Source organism: Phyllostomus hastatus, unplaced genomic scaffold (genome assembly GCF_019186645.2).
Source record: "Phyllostomus hastatus isolate PE091 unplaced genomic scaffold, TTU_PhHast_1.1 phas_contig_1, whole genome shotgun sequence".
In the NCBI taxonomy this organism is placed as follows: Eukaryota; Metazoa; Chordata; class Mammalia; order Chiroptera; family Phyllostomidae; genus Phyllostomus; species Phyllostomus hastatus.
In genome coordinates this window covers 4,215,272-4,233,523 of record NW_025333498.1, presented here as the reverse complement: position 1 = coordinate 4,233,523, position 18,252 = coordinate 4,215,272, and the positions used below count along the sequence as shown (strand labels likewise).

At 32.0% G+C, this 18,252-nt stretch overlaps 1 protein-coding gene across 3 annotated transcripts in view; it reads left to right on the top strand.

Moving 5' to 3' along the window:
• Positions 1-18,252, top strand: part of GLS (glutaminase) — an 81,481-nt gene that overhangs the window by 45,313 nt on the left and 17,916 nt on the right. Inside the window, exons 12-15 of one of the 3 annotated variants that reach the window (XM_045820641.1) lie at positions 524-700; positions 2,735-2,866; positions 4,400-4,492; positions 5,532-8,175. In XM_045820641.1, coding sequence (XP_045676597.1) covers positions 524-700; positions 2,735-2,866; positions 4,400-4,492; positions 5,532-5,678 — 549 coding nt within the window. In that variant the 3' untranslated portion in view covers positions 5,679-8,175. Of the gene's footprint in view, positions 1-523; positions 701-2,734; positions 2,867-4,399; positions 4,493-5,472; positions 8,176-18,252 lie in introns of those variants that run through there. The other 2 variants (XM_045820713.1, XM_045820550.1) reach the window with 2 other exon arrangements.

Sequence of the window (18,252 nt, the reverse complement as noted above, 5' to 3'; positions counted from 1 at the left end):
ATGTTAATAGATGGTTTAAAAGGGAACATTTTGCTTTAGGCCCACAGAATATCCGAGCTTGAGCTGTCTTCGATTTTCTTTCACCTAGTTCTTTGCCAATATGGGGACGCTGAGCTTTGTTATAGGTGAAATGTCAGGCAATTAAATTTTTTTTTTTTGAAGTGGCAATTTCTCACATTGATCCTATTTATTGTACTGATGTTAATGTTGCCTTATCTAAAAAATATATGATGGTTCCTTTTTCCTTGTTGAATTAATAATTACATTTGTGTATCTTACAGAAAGCATTAAATATTAAGCAACTTTGAATATCACATGGGACATTTACAAATATTAGTGCTTAGGGCCTGGCTTTTCCTATCCTAGTTCTGCCATTAAAAGACTGAATAACTGGGCAAATCAGGATAAACCTTAAAGGGGCTAGAACTTTGTTCAAATAAAAAATCTTGATTATCTTAAAATTTAGTGATACTAAAAATAATGTGAGGCTAAATTTTCAGAATTGGTTTTTGCTTCCTTTTAGCTATGTTCCATTGAAGTAACTTGTGAATCAGCTAGTGTGATGGCTGCAACACTGGCGAATGGTGGTTTCTGCCCTATTACTGGTGAAAGAGTACTCAGCCCTGAAGCAGTTCGAAATACATTGAGTTTGATGCATTCCTGTGGCATGTATGATTTCTCAGGGCAGTTTGCTTTCCATGTAAGTTATTGTTTAATCTTAATTTTCTCTGGCAAGAAACTAGTCTGGACTAGTTTTTATTTTTTTTAATGTGGTTTGAACTTTGCTTTTACAATTGTACACTAATTTTTGAGAGAGAGGCTTGTTTTCAAGATTAATTTGTTACCAGCAGATGTTCTTAACAACTTGAAGTTTTGTTTATAGAACCTCATCACTTTTAAGGCATTCCAGTGCACAAGGTTAGTATAGACTTTACTTTTACTCATTAATGCTTAGTATTATGCAGTGTACCTCAAGAATTCCTTAAGCTTAGAAAGAGTGCATAATTGTAATGTTTAACATTTATGGTTAAAGCCATAGGTCAGATGTCAAACTGATTTTCACCTGGGGCCACATCACCCTTCTGGTTACTTTCAAAGGACCAAAGTAATTTTAGGACTATATAAATGTAACTACTCCTTAAGTGTTAAGGAGTTGCAGTTACATTCGGCCATTTGAGGGCAACCCCAAGGCTGTTGTGGCCCCTGGTGAAAATGCGTGTGACACCCCTGCCATAGATGTTTTAAAGGACTTAAAGTATATTAAAGTTAAAAATATATTGCTTTAAGTTCTGTTGTGCATTTGCCACTTGTAAAATGTATAGACTTATTTTATTCTGCTTATGTCAATAAGCAAATGCCCTAATATTTTTATTTTGAAAATTTTAAAACAGAAAACAGATTTAATGTTATGTATCATTCAACTTTAATAATTATCAGTACATAACTAGTTTTGTTTCACCTGTATATACACCTACTTCCCCCACCCCTGCCATAGTTAAGTATATAATTCTAAGTGATAAGGGCTCTTGAACCCATAGTACCATTCTTACATTTAAAAAAAATTTAACTTTAATATCATCATACTATTTAGCTAATGTTCAGATCATCTGGATTGTCTTATAAATTATTATTTTACACTTTGACTTGGGCTGCAAATAGTGCCTTACATTATGATTGGTTGTATCTTCCCTTATTTTTCTTCTTTAATCTATGGTCTTTCCCCCTTGACCTCTTTTTCTTACTTTTAATTGAAAAAAACTGGGCTGTTTATTGTATATAGTTTCTCATAGTCTAGATTTTGCTTATACATTCCACTGTCCCTTGTATTCCCTATAGATTGGTAGGTCCCATTCAGGTGAGTTTTTTTTGTTTTGCTTAGTTTTGTGCGTGGTCACTTCTAGCAAGAGAAACTCAATGTCTGAATGTTAATTAAGCCACTAAAAAACATTCCCATAATAATAATTTTGTATTTTATCATAATTATTGTCAAATTTTGTATAATATAAAGGTAAATGTTTTGAAGAGATTTAATTTGAGTTACTATCTTATCTCTGTTCCTCAGAATTTCTCTGTGACATATATCTCAGAATCTTTTAAGAAGATAAAATTTCTCATTGTATTTTAGCCATAAAATATTGTTGAAAATAATGTTTCTACTTAAAAGCAATGTATGTGTATTATAAAACAATTAGAAAATATAGTGAAAAAGAATAAAATAAGAACATAGTCTCATGAATTAGATGCAGTCTACTTAATTCCTTAAAATATGTCTTTCAGAGTTTTTCTGTATTTAAATATATCCCAACTGGTTTTTTTTGGTTTTGTTTTGTTTTTCCTTTTGGGTTTTTTTTTTTAGATTTTATTTATTTATTTTTAGAGAGGGAAGGGAGGGAGGGAGAGAGAGAAACATCAATGTGCGGTTGCTGGGGGCCGTGGCCTGCATCCCAGCTATGTCCCCTGACTGGGAATCGAACCTGCGACACTTTGGTTCGCAGCCCGAGTTCAATCCACTGAGCTGTGCCAGCTGGGTCCAACTGTTTTATAACTGTTTTTCATTTACTGTATTATGAACATGTTGGTAAATACTTACCTATGACATTTTTAAAGTTGGAATTCTGTATAGGTGTATACCATAATTTTTTAACCTGTTACTTTATTGTTGGTCATAACTTTTCTCATTTTAAAATGTTAACATAAATGTCCTTTCTTTTTTTTTCCTTCAAATTATTTTCAGGTTGGTCTTCCTGCAAAATCTGGAGTTGCTGGGGGCATTCTTTTAGTTGTCCCGAATGTCATGGGCATGATGTGCTGGTCCCCACCTCTGGACAAGATGGGCAACAGTGTTAAGGGAATTCATTTTTGTCATGTAAGCATGTTTTCTTAATGAAAATAATGATCATATAAATTGAGCCATCCAATGATTCTATTTTTATTTATTTATTTATATATTTTACTCATTTTCATAGTTGGTTAATTGTTGGCACTCTTGCCTGCCAGTTACTGGGAGCCATGGAAGTGCTCATAGAGGACTTCAAAGTACCTCTACCAAGACAACTCTCATATAATCATTCTCACAGAAAGTTACATTTGTTCAAAGCTTATATTTAAATATTTATGATTATAATTACTTGTCAGTTTCTAAAAGTTCAGCAAAAGATACTGACTTGGAGATGTAACTTGAAATACAACATAAATTATAGATTATTATAGTTTACTGTATCATCTTTAAACTTGCATGGTGGAATATCTTTCTCTGTAAGCTACCTTTAAAACTCCGGGGTTGTGTGTTTTTTTTGTTTTTGTTTTTGTTTTTGAGGGGGTGGGGGTGTATGTGTATTTTGTTTGTTTGTTTTGTTTATTTGGAAATAAGCACTGCAATATTTTCTTATTTTTTATTTTTAAAGATTTTATTATTTTTAGGGATGGGGAGAGAAACATCAATGTGTGGTTGCCTCTTGTGCATTCACAATTGGGACTTGGCCTGCAACCCAGGCATGTGCCCTGACTGGGAATTGAACCAGCGACCCTTGGTTTCACAGACCCATGCTCAATCCACTGAGCTGCACCAGCCAGGGCAGCACTGTAGTTTAAAATTGTTATTATACAAGCCCTGGCTGGCGTAGCTCAGTGGACTGAGCGCAGGCTGCGAACCAAAGTGTCACAGATTCGATTCCCAATCAGGTTACATGCCTGGGTTGCAGGCCACGACCCCTAGCAACCGCACATTGATGTTTCTCTCTCTCTCTTCTCTCTTCTCTCTTCTCTCTTCTCTCTCTCTCTCTCTCCTCTCTCTCTCTATCTCCTTCCCTTCCCTCTCTAAAAATAAATAAATAAAATCTGTTTAAAAAATTATTATTATACTTGACTAGTTCAGTATTTTATGTTGTGACCCAGCTCTTGCTAATATTTGTTTCTGGTTTATTTACATTTATTACTTAACAGGATCTTCTGCAGAGTTTCTTAATTAAAATTCTGATTTATTTTTCAGTTATATTCTGTAACACCTAAAGAATAAGATTAGATTGCTTATAGATTATAATAGACTATAACTACAATGTTTATATATATATATATTTCTGTGGTATTTTATAGTTGTTTGGAAAAATTCTTTCATATGACCTGTTATTATAATGCCCATTTTATTGGAAATGAAAGTTATGCAATTTGACTTGCCGAGTCCTATGATCATGCTCGTAAGCAGTGATCTTATAATTTGCATTCATATCTTACTCTGATTTCATTCTTCTTCTAGATGTACCATGCTGCTATATTAACATGCGGTAGTGCTTTGCATGAAATAATAGTTTAAGTTGGGTAGTATTAGTATAATTTGTTAAATTATGAAAAAGCAATAGACAATGAATAGCTAACTTCTTATACCTGTTATGTTTATTTACAGGATCTAGTTTCTCTGTGTAATTTCCATAACTATGATAATTTGAGACACTTTGCAAAAAAACTTGATCCTCGAAGAGAAGGTGGTGATCAAAGGGTAAGCAAAATTCTTAGATTATTATGAAATATTTTTTAAGAGAGAGAAAACGAGATTCACCTGTTTAAATAAAATTTAGTTTAATTGGTAGTGGCTTCATATCCTTGCCAGTAACAAGTGAGTGTAAACAAGTGGTTGACATTTTCATCCTGGACCAGTAATTTATAGATACTAAATATTGATGTTTTATTTAAATTGAAACTTGTTAGTCTAGCAGCAGGGTTTCCCCTCCTCCCATTTTTTTGCTATTTTAAGCAATATTTTAAAGAATTGATTTTATTAAGACACATTAGAAAGTGCCACATGGTATAAAAAGAAAGCCTGTTTTTAATCTTAATATCTGTCAGTTATAGGCTTGAAGATTATTTTGACATGGATGGATATGTAAATAGGAAAGGGATTATAGTGCTAGGAGAGACCTTACAAAGCCTCATGATAAATTTTATAAACCACTGTTGATGAAATATTTTTCTATAAAGTGTTGAATGAAGTATTCCTGATGCTCTTAACATAGTATTTTTCTTATCAGTGTGCTTGGCTTCATATTGTTACACATATATACTATTTTTTTAAAGCTAGCATCAAGAGTCAGGACTTAAATTTCAGGAACAAGATTTTTTTTTTGTCTTTATTATTCACTGGATCAAGGGACTTGTTTTAAGATTTAATTAAATTCCTTTACATCCCATATGGAAAATGTGTATAATAAAGTTACCTAATTAGACCTGAAGCTCATATAAAGCACTTACAGGTAGAAAGAAAATATCTTAGTACAAAAAAAGTGAAATTAAACTAAGTAAATTTTTGTCATTAGCTCCAATCAAAGTAACTTCTAATAGTATATGAGAATTATGCAAAGCCAACAAAGTAGAAAATTATATGGGAGTCAACAGGAGTAACATGGAGCAAAACATCAAATGGTGGTGGGTGAAAATGTTAACCAATTCTAATAACATTCATTGAAAAATATGGTTTTGTAGCTTGGACCTTTCTTCACTCAAGTGCACTAATAAATTATGTATGTTGCTTGAACAACTAGCATTCCTTTGGACCATTGGACTATGAAAGTCTCCAACAAGAACTTGCTTTAAAAGAGACAGTGTGGAAAAAAGTGTCACCTGAGTCAAATGAGGACATCTCTACAACTGTAGTATATAGGATGGAAAGTCTGGGAGAGAAAAGCTAAAGAAATGGGGTTTAGTTTCACAATGTTCTCCATTTAACCTTTCAATAATCTTTAGCTTTTTTGCGTACTACAAATATTTATTTGAGGTTTTTGTGTTCTCAACTTTGAGTGCTGGAGCCAGAAAGCTGTCTTTTTTTTTTTTATCTTTGTGTAAAACCAATAGATTAAAAGTGGATTTGTCAATTTTTAAAAAGTATTTATAAATAAATAAAGCAAATTTGCTTTATTTTAAAAAATGCAAAAGAAAAAATTTTAAAAATTTAAAAAATTTTTTCTTGGTGTAGTTAAAAATTTAACTCTAGAGTTAAAATAGTAACAGAAATTTAAAATAGTAACAAAAATTTAAAATAGAACAGAAATGTGTAATTTCTTGGTTCTAAAACCCACACATTGAATTTGTAAGTTTCATTACATTTTGTTTTTTCTCTTCCTATTTTAAAACTGATAAGATGTCTGTAGTGGCAATAGAAAGTATTTTTATGCTAAATAACAAAACTTTTAAAAAGGTAAAATAATGAATCCTAAATTATTTAATATAACAGTAGATTATAAAATTAGCTCAAGTTTACATTTTATGCCATTTTTATTAAGTCATGTCTTATCCCACTTTGTAAGTCATGTCTTTGCTTTTTTACTTTGCAACTCCTATGTTCTGTCAGAATTGTCATGTACAGGAATGTCTTATGTTACTAAAACATTCCAGCCAAAGAATTACAGATACAAGGTAATGACATGTTTCACTGTTAAAAAGCTTTGGTTACTCAGGAGCAGTATTGAGTATCTTCAAGTGAAATGTTTACCTGAGCAATTTTATCTTCATATTATTCACTTAACTTTTCCTGTTATATTTAAATATAAATGGTGAATCTTGGTTTTTAGCTTTTAATGATTTTATTCTAATAATTTCAAAAATGTTAATGAATCTTTCATGATAAAATATAGTAACATCTCATAAACTGTTCTGTTTGAACTCTTATAAATTACTTAGAAAATGAATTAAGTCTGAAGGTAGTAATAATTCTACTAAAGTATCTATTAGGTCTGAATCCTTTCATTTGGTTATAAAAATAGAATATTGAGAATCAAAACTTATTTGTAAAAGGACTGTAGGTTCTATACAACCTGATTTCAAATAATTCACAATATTTGAAGTCTGTTTGGCAAAGAGATTATAAAATTCTACAGGACCTATTCACACTTCTTCCGTACTCCATATACCTCTCGACTTCTCACAGTTTCCCAAAGCTTGAAGGTGTTTTTTGTTTTATTTTTTTGTTAATTCACTTTTAAACTTGTAGATTTTGGAGGGGCAGGGTGAGGTCTAGAATGAGAAATTGATAGTTTCTTAGTATCACAGCATATATGTGCTAAGGCAAAGTCTGTAAACGTAAATACAATATAGCAAAAAAAGATTTCATTGGATCATTTAGATACTAGTGCAAATATAGATATAGAAAATCTTGATCATATGATATCTTGAGTTTGGGAACTAGGATATTAGGAAAAAATTTCCTCTCAAAGGTGTTGTTCAAAAGCCTTTGGAGCTAACATAAGTATTAAAACTTAGAATAGTTAAATAATTGTATGTTAAGTTTTAGAGGATTTTACCAAGGATTTTATGATTGTTTGAATGGTCCTCTAATGTACAGATGCATATCCTAACTGGATGCTTTGGTTGTGCTGTTTATACCTCATCTCTGCTATACCTTTGGACACTAAGTTTCACCAGGGCCATTTGTGGTTTGGGGAACTGAATGCCTTCACTGATAGCTTGCCAAAAAGGCTTTAGTCACTGTCCCTCCCCCACCTCCTTCCCCATATGCTATAAATTGTTACATTTTACTATTTTATTTGTAAATTAGTTTTACTTTATAAAATAAAAATTTAATGTTTAATACTGTATCCACAGATTTCATAACTGTTGTTAATTTGTGGCACTTTTATTATGTTGGTAAAGCTTAAATGTACACTCACCAGTAAAGGAGGGTTATCTAAGTTATTATGTTTATAAAATCTTATTAAGGACGAGCATCCCAAAATTTTGTAGGACAGTATAAATGGAAGATGACGGAAGATAATTGTGAATAGGTCCTTAAACTTTACAGTAAAAAAGAAAGAAAAGTCTTTGCCAGATCAACGACATTATTTTAATTCCTTCAGTGTTTTTTAACACATTTTCAAATACAGTTCTTGAAAAGTACCCAGTTATTGTAGGATTTAATGTTTCATGCCATTACTGATTCTTGATATTCAAGCATTTAGAAGTTAGCATATTTGTTTTTCTTTTTATTCATCATTAACATTTCATTTGAAATGCATATCCTTCTTGAAATACTTTATTTTTAGCATAAATGTTGTGCATTTTAATCTTCGTGTTTGGATTAAAACATTTGTGTTATTTAGCTTTCTTTCATTTGCTTTGTATATTTAATAATGTATCTTTTATTTTCTAGTATGCATATTTTTTGTATTGTACAATAAATTTATTTTAAGCTGATTTTATTGTTTTTTTTTTATAAAAGCATCTACAGCATTCCTAAGTACAACAAACAGTTGGAATTTTAACTTTTAAAAAGTTATCCTTTATGAAGATACTGTTAAAGTGCTTTATGTTTTTAATTACTTCTGAGGCTGTGGTGAAGAGAAAACTAGAAATACTCAAAAGGGCTTCATCCTTTGATTTTTTTTTTTTTTTAATGCAGTGTACCGTTGGTGGGATTTGGTTGGGGTGGGTGAGTGAGAGTTTTCCTATTGGTTGTAGTAAGAGTATTTGAATAAAGACTTTCTTACTAATTTTTTTTTCTATTTGACAACCTAAAACACAAAACACTATTTGCAGGTTCTTTCTGCTTTCTGAGGAAGAGTATCATTGATGTTATGGACTATGTAATCTGTTACCTAGAGTAGGAAAAACATATTGCTAAATCAAATGAAGAGTATCATAATCTCAGTAGAATTTATATTGAGTGGGGTAATTATAATACAGAAATTTACCTTAGTTATTTTTAAGGGATTTAAATTTTGGAAGAAACTAAAATTAATTTAAATTAAATTTTGGTATATTTCCACAGCATGGTCCAAATTATACCTAGTCTTCATGAACTGTAGATCAAATATAGTACTTAAAATTTTTTTGTTTGATGAAATCTGCCAATCATATCCAGAAAAGACATCCCAAATATACTGTAGATGTTTTAAAACTGTTTGAAAGGGAAATACTGTTGTTTGCAGGAATTGTATTTATCTGTAGGATTTTTTTTTCATAAAGTTCTTTTGGGGCTAGTAAATAAAGACTGTGTCATGGTATATTCAGTGTGTAATAGTTTATGATGATTTGCTTTAAAAGATACATTGGGTTTTGTCGTATGGTGGCGGTGGTGGTATTTTTTAACCATTTAATGCAAAGGGAGAGGTGACCCAAAGAGCTGAATTATCTTGGACTCACTGTAGAGTCTCATAATCATGTATATGTGGGGAAAGAACCACTCATATGTACTGATATGTCAGTCTGTATCATGAAAATCCATATAATGTACATGTTATATGTCCATATGTTTATGTGTATATCTATATATGGGTGTCTGTTTTTCCATCCATCCACCCATCCTTCCATATTCTGAAAATCAGCAGTTCTTTCCATACAGTATGAATAAGTGATTCATCAATCTATTTCTATTCTACATTTTGTAGTAAAAGAACTTCTAACATTTTTGCTGCCCCAGAATTTATAAAACATTTATTTGTTTAATTTAACTTTAATGATACATGGTTTCTGTTGTTGCTCCTGTTCACTACTAGCACTATCAGGGTAAGACAGTAACAGTATTACAAACAGTATCCATAAAAGAGAAAGCAAATACATCAGATTTCATTTGGAATTTGAGTGTAAAAACAGCTTTCAGAATTTATTATGTAGAAAGATTGTATTCAACCTAAAATAATGTACTTGGAACAGTTAATGGAATAGTTTATTCTAAAAATTGTGCACAATTTTTAAAAGTCTACTGTTTGTATAAAAATTTTGGGTTTTCTCCATTTTCAAGACATTTTCTTGAAAATGCTAGAATGCAAATTATAAAAAGTAATGTGATTTCTGCTTAATTTCTTTGTTAGTATTTTATATTAAATTTAGTATTTATATTGTGTAATAAAGACCAGCTAGCTGTTGGAGGTACATGCATCTTGTTATGATGCATCATGGCACATCCCTCAGATTCTCACTGAGGTTTATTCAGAATAGACTTTACTGTAAACCATTTTCATGGAGTGCAAGGACAAAATTATACCTGAACATACATCCAGGTATATGAAGTCCAACCACTTTTATTTCAAATTGTAACACAGTTAAAATATTTGTTTCTTACACTGCTTAGAAATGGAAGAAATTTAATTGAACAGGGAGAGGTTCTTTCCCACTGCTCCTGCAAGTAGTTTATTAATGTGAGTACCATAAATTGCACATGACTTGAAGAAATTTAGAAATTATACAGTCTTAGTCTGGACTTCCTTTTTTAAAACTATAGGGCATCGAGGGCAAAATCTATCCACAAAAAAACAGCTGGTAAGATTTGGTGTTTCTTAAAGTCCTCAACTACTTAAATAGTAATAGAAAAAGATACATTTTAAACAGAAGATGTTAAGTAGACTGATCACCCATCTTTTTATTTATTTAATAAGGTGATTGTGTTAACTATGATCTTAAAATGTTCTTTTTGGTTTATATTTTCTGAGTACATGGAAGGAATATTTTAAGGTTGACTTAGTTTATCATTTGTTTTGTAGATTGTAGGTACACTTTAGTAATTTTTCTAACTCGTAGCTATAGAGGTTTTCAAATTATACAAAATGTGTAAAGCCTGTGTTGATTAAAACTTTTATAATGGCTTCCTAATCCATTAACTTTAGTTGCATTGCTTTTTTTGGTAGTGTTTGTGGTATTTGGCATAAATTACAAAATACTTAGAACTGTTATGTATTGGTTAAATTTAAAAATGAACAAATCATGATCCTTGGTGCCGATTACTGTGATGAACTCTATAAGCAGTTCAAGATGTAGGCTCATGGGAAAAACTAACAAAATGACAAATTCTGGCAATTGATCTCAGAATGCTGTTTTTAACTTTAAAAATGCTAGATTTTTAGCTAAAATCTTAATGGTAACAATTTTGTGTACTTATTTTTAAGCCAAATTGTAACATCTGGGGACATGATTTTTCTCGGCACTGTATAATTAAAAACAATGATTTTTTCATTAAGTATATACCTGCTGAAATACTTTCAACCCTAATACCTCAGGTGATTAACATTATCTTGGAAAGCTTAGCTTTTGAAGGGCAAAATTCTTACCTGAAGTAGTTTCAAATATATGTTTTCATGTAACATTCTTGTTGATTTTTTAAACTATATCATCTTTATTATATTTTTTATTTTTTATGTATTTTATTATATATTTTAAATATATTTTTCCATTACCATTTAGTCTGATTTTTGTATATAGAATGAAAACCTTCTCTGACCAGCAGTTTGACTTGGAACCCTTAGTTATAATTTTAATTCATATTCTGTAAACATCTGAAGCGCTTGTTTTATTTTTGCAGTTTATAACTTTATTTTTTTATTGTTGTTCAGTTACAGTTGTCCCCATTTTTCCCCCATTACCTAGCGCTACCCACCCTTCCACCTTCCACATTAAGTCCTACCCACTGTTGTCTTATTTCTAAAATACAGTTCAACCTCTCTAGATCTTTGATGTTCTTTGATTTACCATAATCTTGTAATTTATTAGAATCACATAATGGAGCTTGAAAGTAATCTTAAAAGTTATCTGGTGTAAACTCCCACTCGACCCACACTCCTTTTACAAGTTTCTTAACACCTTGCTTTCTCAATTAATATCTTTATAAATTTTTTTCCTCTCTTTTGATGGGTTGGTCTGTTTTGTGTTTTGTTGGGTCAGGCTTTTGTTTGTTGTTTGTTTTTAACAAGACGTGTAATTTGCAGTAGGTAATATAAGTTATTTGGGAGACTGTCCCATCAATGTTTATTTGAACTACTTAATTGTATTTTTCTAGTAAGCAGTCATATGTCAACAGTCTATAAAGACCAGTGAAGTTAGAAGTGAATATTACAATTACACAGTAGTTCTAAAAATAAACATTACCCTGGAAACCTTTGAAAGAAAGTATAGCAGAAATGTGACTCTAAAAATAAATGTCGCAATATTGGCTTTTAAAAATAAATTCCATTGGTGTTAGGTTAAATATATATGTAAAAAGATTTTAAACAAGCTAAAGATTATGAGTTGTAAACAAGTATTTTCTAAGAAAACTTATTTTTTTTGCAAGTTAGCTTTCCCAGCATATGCTATGCAAAATATATAGCTACTACCCATTTTTATTTTAGATATTTGGATCTGTGTCTTCAGAGCAAGAGTCCTAATTTGTCTGTTTATTACTCTACTGTGTTTGTTGTCCTCAATACCGATGTATTTCGTAATTCTGGGATTTTTATTTTTTACTTGTGAAGGAAATTTATATCGCTATTTTTAAAATGCATTTTTTAAAACCTTTGTTGACTTAGAAATGTTAAAATTTAAATATTGTTAATCTAAAAACACTGATTTCCTAATTTTCAAAATTTATACTGGCTAGTTAGCTCTTGCAAGTTTATGTAGGTAAGAAACTAAACTTTTAAGAGGCTGGCTTTTATTCAGTCTCTTATTTCACATTGCACCTATGAAAATTAGAATGATGAAACATTAGCATCAATTATGAAAGTATTAACTACTCTTATTTGAACAATTCCATTGTAAAATCAAAATTAAAATTATGATCTTTAGCCTCTTATTAAATTTTTCTTTAGGTTAAAATTAGTAGTTTTCATTCTTTTGTGTGTGCTTTTCAGGAGTCATCACTTAGGGGCAATTGTAGATTATCCCTTGAGGGGATAGCATAAAACTTAAATCTTGGTTTTCTTCCATTAAATGAGATTAATGGTGTTGTATGAAACCATAGTATAAATTATTAATTGAACTTCATTCAAGATCTGTTGTTTTTTCTGACAGCATTCAAAATCCTAAAGATTAAGGATTAATTTTAGGATTAATCCTAAGGATTAAAGATCCTAATTGAAAAACTCAAAATATATTAATTTCAAGTATTCTTTTTCATCCTTTTCTATCATAAATCATTTTTGGCTAAAAATCAGGTACTTAAAAATTATCTCAAAAGTTGCTCATAAAATGGGGGGTTTTTTTGTTTCCTTTTTTAAAAAATTTTCCAAGTCTTTTTTTTTTAAGATTTTATTTATTTATTTTTTTAGAGAGGCAAGGGAGAGAGAAAGAGAGAGAGAGAGACATCAATGTGCGGTTGCTGGGGGTCATGGCCTGTAACCCAGGCATGTACCCTGGCTGGGAATCGAAGCTGCGACACTTTGGTTCACAGCCCGTGCTCAATCCACTGAGCTATGCCAGCCAGGGCCATAAAATGGGTTTTTATTTTCAAATCTTTATATTGCTGATATGTTTGTTACCAAATCTTTTAATACTGACATTTGCCATTCTAGTTTTCTTTCAAGTGTTAAAAAAAAACGTGTTAAAGTCCAACCTTCTTTTTTTAATATAATATAGCTTATTGTTGATAATTTATTATTTCAACATTCAACTTCAGATACATCCATCTGTGGGTCCAGTTATGTGCACAAGATTTATGATTTAAAAGAAGAAATGACCTAAATAATATTGTTTCTACTTTGGATCGAGATAAATCTTACATTCTCTGCACAGTGAAACTTTATTGACATCTCTCGATAAAATGACAGAACAAGTGATTTTGTTAAAGTTCTTTGGTGACTAATATTATTAACCCTCTTAATCATGCCAATAAAATATTCCTGCCTTAATATGTCTCTCTTTTTTTTTTTTTACCTGAAAGAGAACTTTAGAGAATGACTGGTTTTGAGAAGGAGGGGAAGAAGAGCTTACTTAACTTTCTATTTACTTGTTTGTGAAATGTTTCAACTAAAATATACTATTACAACAGAACTTAGAGAATGTATGACATTTCTTTTTCACCTAAAGGAGAAACAAAACTAACTTGCTATGTTTTGGGTCAAGAAATAAAAACTTGAGAAACTAATTTTTATTTTGTCACTGTCGTGCAATTTTACTTTACATCCACCATATATATCTGCCACGAAATCAGCACTGTTGTTTATTGGTGTCCCTTATGCGTTGGGCTTTGTCATGTAATGGTCTGCTTACTCATGTGTTAGTTCATTACCTTGTATTTAGGAACTCTGGATAGAGGCCTGCTGCTATGTTTGCGTATTGAGTTTTGAAGTTTTTACTTTTCAAAACTTATTATTTAGTACTATTATGAGGCTTAGAACTTTGTGTTCAGAATTTGGGGTATTTTGCAAAAGTTCTTAATAGTTTGAAACTGATTTACCTAGTGCTTTTTGGATATAAATAGCATCAATGAATGCTGGGTGTTCAGGCATAATATCTGGATAGATAGCCCAATGTGATAGACCATAGACAGGAAATTTTGAGGTTTGTTTTCTACCTCAAAAATCCATGTAATTTTTTTATTTCATAACATCTATTTTAATGTTTTTAAAATATAGTATTTATCAGTTCTTTGAGTAACTTTTCCTTCAGAGGTGGAGTAGATAAAATTGGCTTCAGGAAGATGTACCATTCTAATGCATCCTGACATAGGACAGTAAACCATAAGAGTTGATCCCTTAAAAACCTTAAATAATAGGTTTGAAGTTACCATACATATCTAAATTGACAATGATGTAAAATGGAAAAGGATGTCCCATCCATGCCTGTTGCCTGTACCCAAAAGCCTTGGAAGTCTAGAACTTCCTTTGTCAGTCCCTTAACACAGGAAGCTTAGCAGGGTGCAGACTAGAACTGAATGAACAGTGATTAGTCCTCAAAAGCGTGGACTTAAACCCAGGTAAGGTGGGTTTTCCCAGGCAGTCCAGTTTGTTAACAGAAAATCATGTAGTTTTTTGTAGATTTCCACTTTTACTTCCAATGTCAAGAATTTCAGTCAACTCTAGCAACAAGGCATGCCCTGTACACCATCAGGAGAAACTTAATAATATCAAAATTTGAATAGTATGGCTTTTAGGCTTTTTGATAATGACTAGCACTTATTGTGGGTTAGCCATAAGTGCAAAGCATGTTTTTGAGGATTTTTTAATCTTCAAGAAGTCTATGAAGTATATACTATAATAATTACCTGTATAGATTTATGTAGGTCTTCAAAGTTCCCTAAGGTCATTTAGCTTTTAGGTGTATAGAACTAGGATTTGCACCCAGGTAGTCTGGTTCCAGAGCCCATCCTCTTGACCACATGCAACTACAGCCAATATGTCCTTGCTAATAAAAGTGGGATACTCCATGAAGATACAATGATACAACTTCAGAGTGCCTTGATAGACTAAGAATTTGGAATTTTTATATTAAAAAGGTTATTCTGTGATAATTTCATTTTTCACTATATGTATGATGCAGGTAGTGCCTTCATCCCGTATTACCAATATTCTATGATTTTAATATATGCATATATGTATTTCACTCATAGAAAAGAGATTCTTATCTCCAGAGATCTTTTCACAAATTAGGTGTGATGGGAAACTATTGAGGGACTTAACTGACATGATCTGACATAATCACATTTATTTTCTGAAGTGTTGATCCAATCAGGAAAGGCCAGTATTACTTAACTGCGAGTGAAGTGCAAACATCCAGCAGTACTTAACAATAAGATACACAGTCAGCCCTAAATCTTACTATTAAAGTTATTCCTTAGCTCTATTGTAGATATAAGTGCTTTTTATTGCTTAAAATATCTTCCTTGTATGTTCCTACAGCATTAAGTATAAATTAGTATGTTAGTACTAAAGACGTGTTTATTTTATTGTAGTTCTTAAGATTTTAGAAGATGCATTTTTAAAAATCCTTTTGTTTGCTTTCTCTAAATGTCTATCAGCTAAACTCAAATTCATTAAAATATTTGTAAACCCTACCTTTTTAGGGTTTGAGCTCTACTTTTCCTAGAGCTCAAAGGGGCTTTTATAAGCCCTACTTATATATGACAGTTTTATGGATTAGAATGTCCAAAAAATGATTGCATTTTTTTCAGATCTGCACTTGTTTTTAGTATAAAATTTCTTCTTGGAAATCAACAAAACTAGAATGATTCAGTGATGAAAAGATGACATCTTTTATCATGTAGAGCCATTTACAGTCATCCTTGTATATATGCTTGAGTTCAAGTTTACTGACTTAAATACAGTACAAGCAAAATCACAAAAAATATGCCATGTATACTAGACAGTGAAGAAACACAACTGCAATTAAACTGTATCTAAAGTTAACTTCTACCTATCCCAGCGCCCTTACTCTGGCAAGTTGGGGGCAAATGTACCCATTTCCAATTAAATTGTTCTCCTTCGAGTATTGCTTTTGCAGCAAAGTGCAATGGTACTAGAGTAGTCAAATACCTCATTCTTTTTACGAAGTTGCTTTCCCATTTATGTTGCTGTAAGCAAGTGGCCAGGACTCTTCTGGTTTCTAGGTTAATATTGTCAGTCCTTGTTTTACTTAACTTGCCAAACAATTTTTCGTCTCAATCTACCAGGAATTTTGTGTTCTTTGGTGTGTTTTTTCTTCATTTCTGGTACTATAGTGTAGATCTCCCACCAGTGCCCAAGATTAGATCCCTCTACATAAATTAAAATTTATAACCTTTAAAATTACTTTTTTCCATCTACTGAAAACCAGTTACACTCACTATTTCATTAGTTTTTGTTTAAACAGTATACAACCAGAATTAGTTCAAAATACTTAGCCCATTTAATGTAATGGAGTAGTTCAGATTTTATATAAATTAACTTTAGCATTACCCTGTTCATTATTTGTCCACTAATTAGTTCTTCATTCCCCCAATATTTATTTCTTGCCTTTAATGTGCCAGAACTTGTGATGTGCTTAGGATATGCAGTAGTTAATGAGACAATTATGATCCATCTCTTGGTGTTTGCAATGCAGAAGGGGATGCAGACACTGAATAAATAATTACTAAAGTAATTTAAATGGTGGTAAATGATTTATTAACATTGATACATATAGATCTAGTTTATTTTAATTTGTAAAGGAAGCAAAATGGTATATACCATATGACACCATTTTTATGCACCAAAGTAGACTTTATGAGACACTGTTCAATGTAGTTCAACTATAAGAATGTGCACACCCATCTTCAATAAAGCTTACTTCTGGGAGGAAGGGGAACAGTTGAGGAAGCGAGGTTAGTTAGCTCTATCTTTAACATTTTATTTTAAAAATACTTAAGCAAATATGATGGTGATAAAAGAAGTGTGGAGTGCTAGGAGAGAGTATAGCAAGAAAACAGCCCTGGATGGTGTAACAGTGGAATGAGTGTGGGCTGCGAACCAAAGTGTCGCAGGTTCAATTCCCAGTCAGAGCACATGCCTGGGTTGCAGGCCATGACCCCCAGCAACCGCACATTGATGTTTCTCTCTCTCTCTTTCTCCCTCCCTTCTCTCTCTAGAGATAAATGAATAAAATCTTAAAAAAAAAAAAAAAGAAAACCTCATTTTATCTGGAGGAGTAGGTATGGTTGGTTTTCCCTGAAAGATGATGGTTAAGTTTTGAGTGAGTTAAAGGAGGATGGAGTAGGATTAATAGAATAGTCTGTCTTGAAGGCCCCAGGGCAGGAAGGAGTTTAGGACATTTGGAGAAGGTGGAAGAAAGCAAATGTGATGAGGAAGGGAGGCAAGGTGAGTTAGAATTGCCCTGAATGAATCTTAAGAGATAAGACCACATAGGGTAGGCCTCACTTTAATGTGCATTTGAATTGTCTGTGTGTCCTAATTTTAAAATGCAGATTCCTAAGGCCCAGCCCTAGAGATTGATTTTAAAACTTTCATTTTTAATCATCACTATAGGTGTTTCTGCTATAGGTAGCCCTCTGAACACAGTTTGGGAAACATTTGTATAGGGTTTTACATCCCATATTAAGACTTTTGGACTATTCAAAGTGCAGTGGGGAACTTAAAGGCTTTTAAGAAGGGGAATGACATGATGGGTTTTTAAACATTTATGGAGAGTGGATTAGAGGAAGACAGAAGTTGAAGTTCTGAGCCTGAGATGTGGTGTGATGTGATGTGATGTGATGTGATGGTGGCTCAGAATAGGGAAGCAAGAGATGAGGGAGGTAGTTAGATGTGGTTTTTTAATATGACAGTAGGACAGCCATTGCTGTATTTACTAAGATGGCAAATACTGGAGGAGCAAACCTTGGGGTACAGAAAAAAATTAGTTTTGGTGATTGTAACAAGGGTGTGTTTGACTAGACATATCAGGAGATGGATTAACAGTGGTTTAGACAAATGGAGTTATTCTTTTTAACATAACAAGAAGTCTGGGGGTAGATAATCCAGGACTAGTGTTACCAGTGAAGAGTACTTCTGCTCTGACCAAACATGGTATGTCGGCATGAGACCTCATACCTGTCACCTTATAGCCACAAGG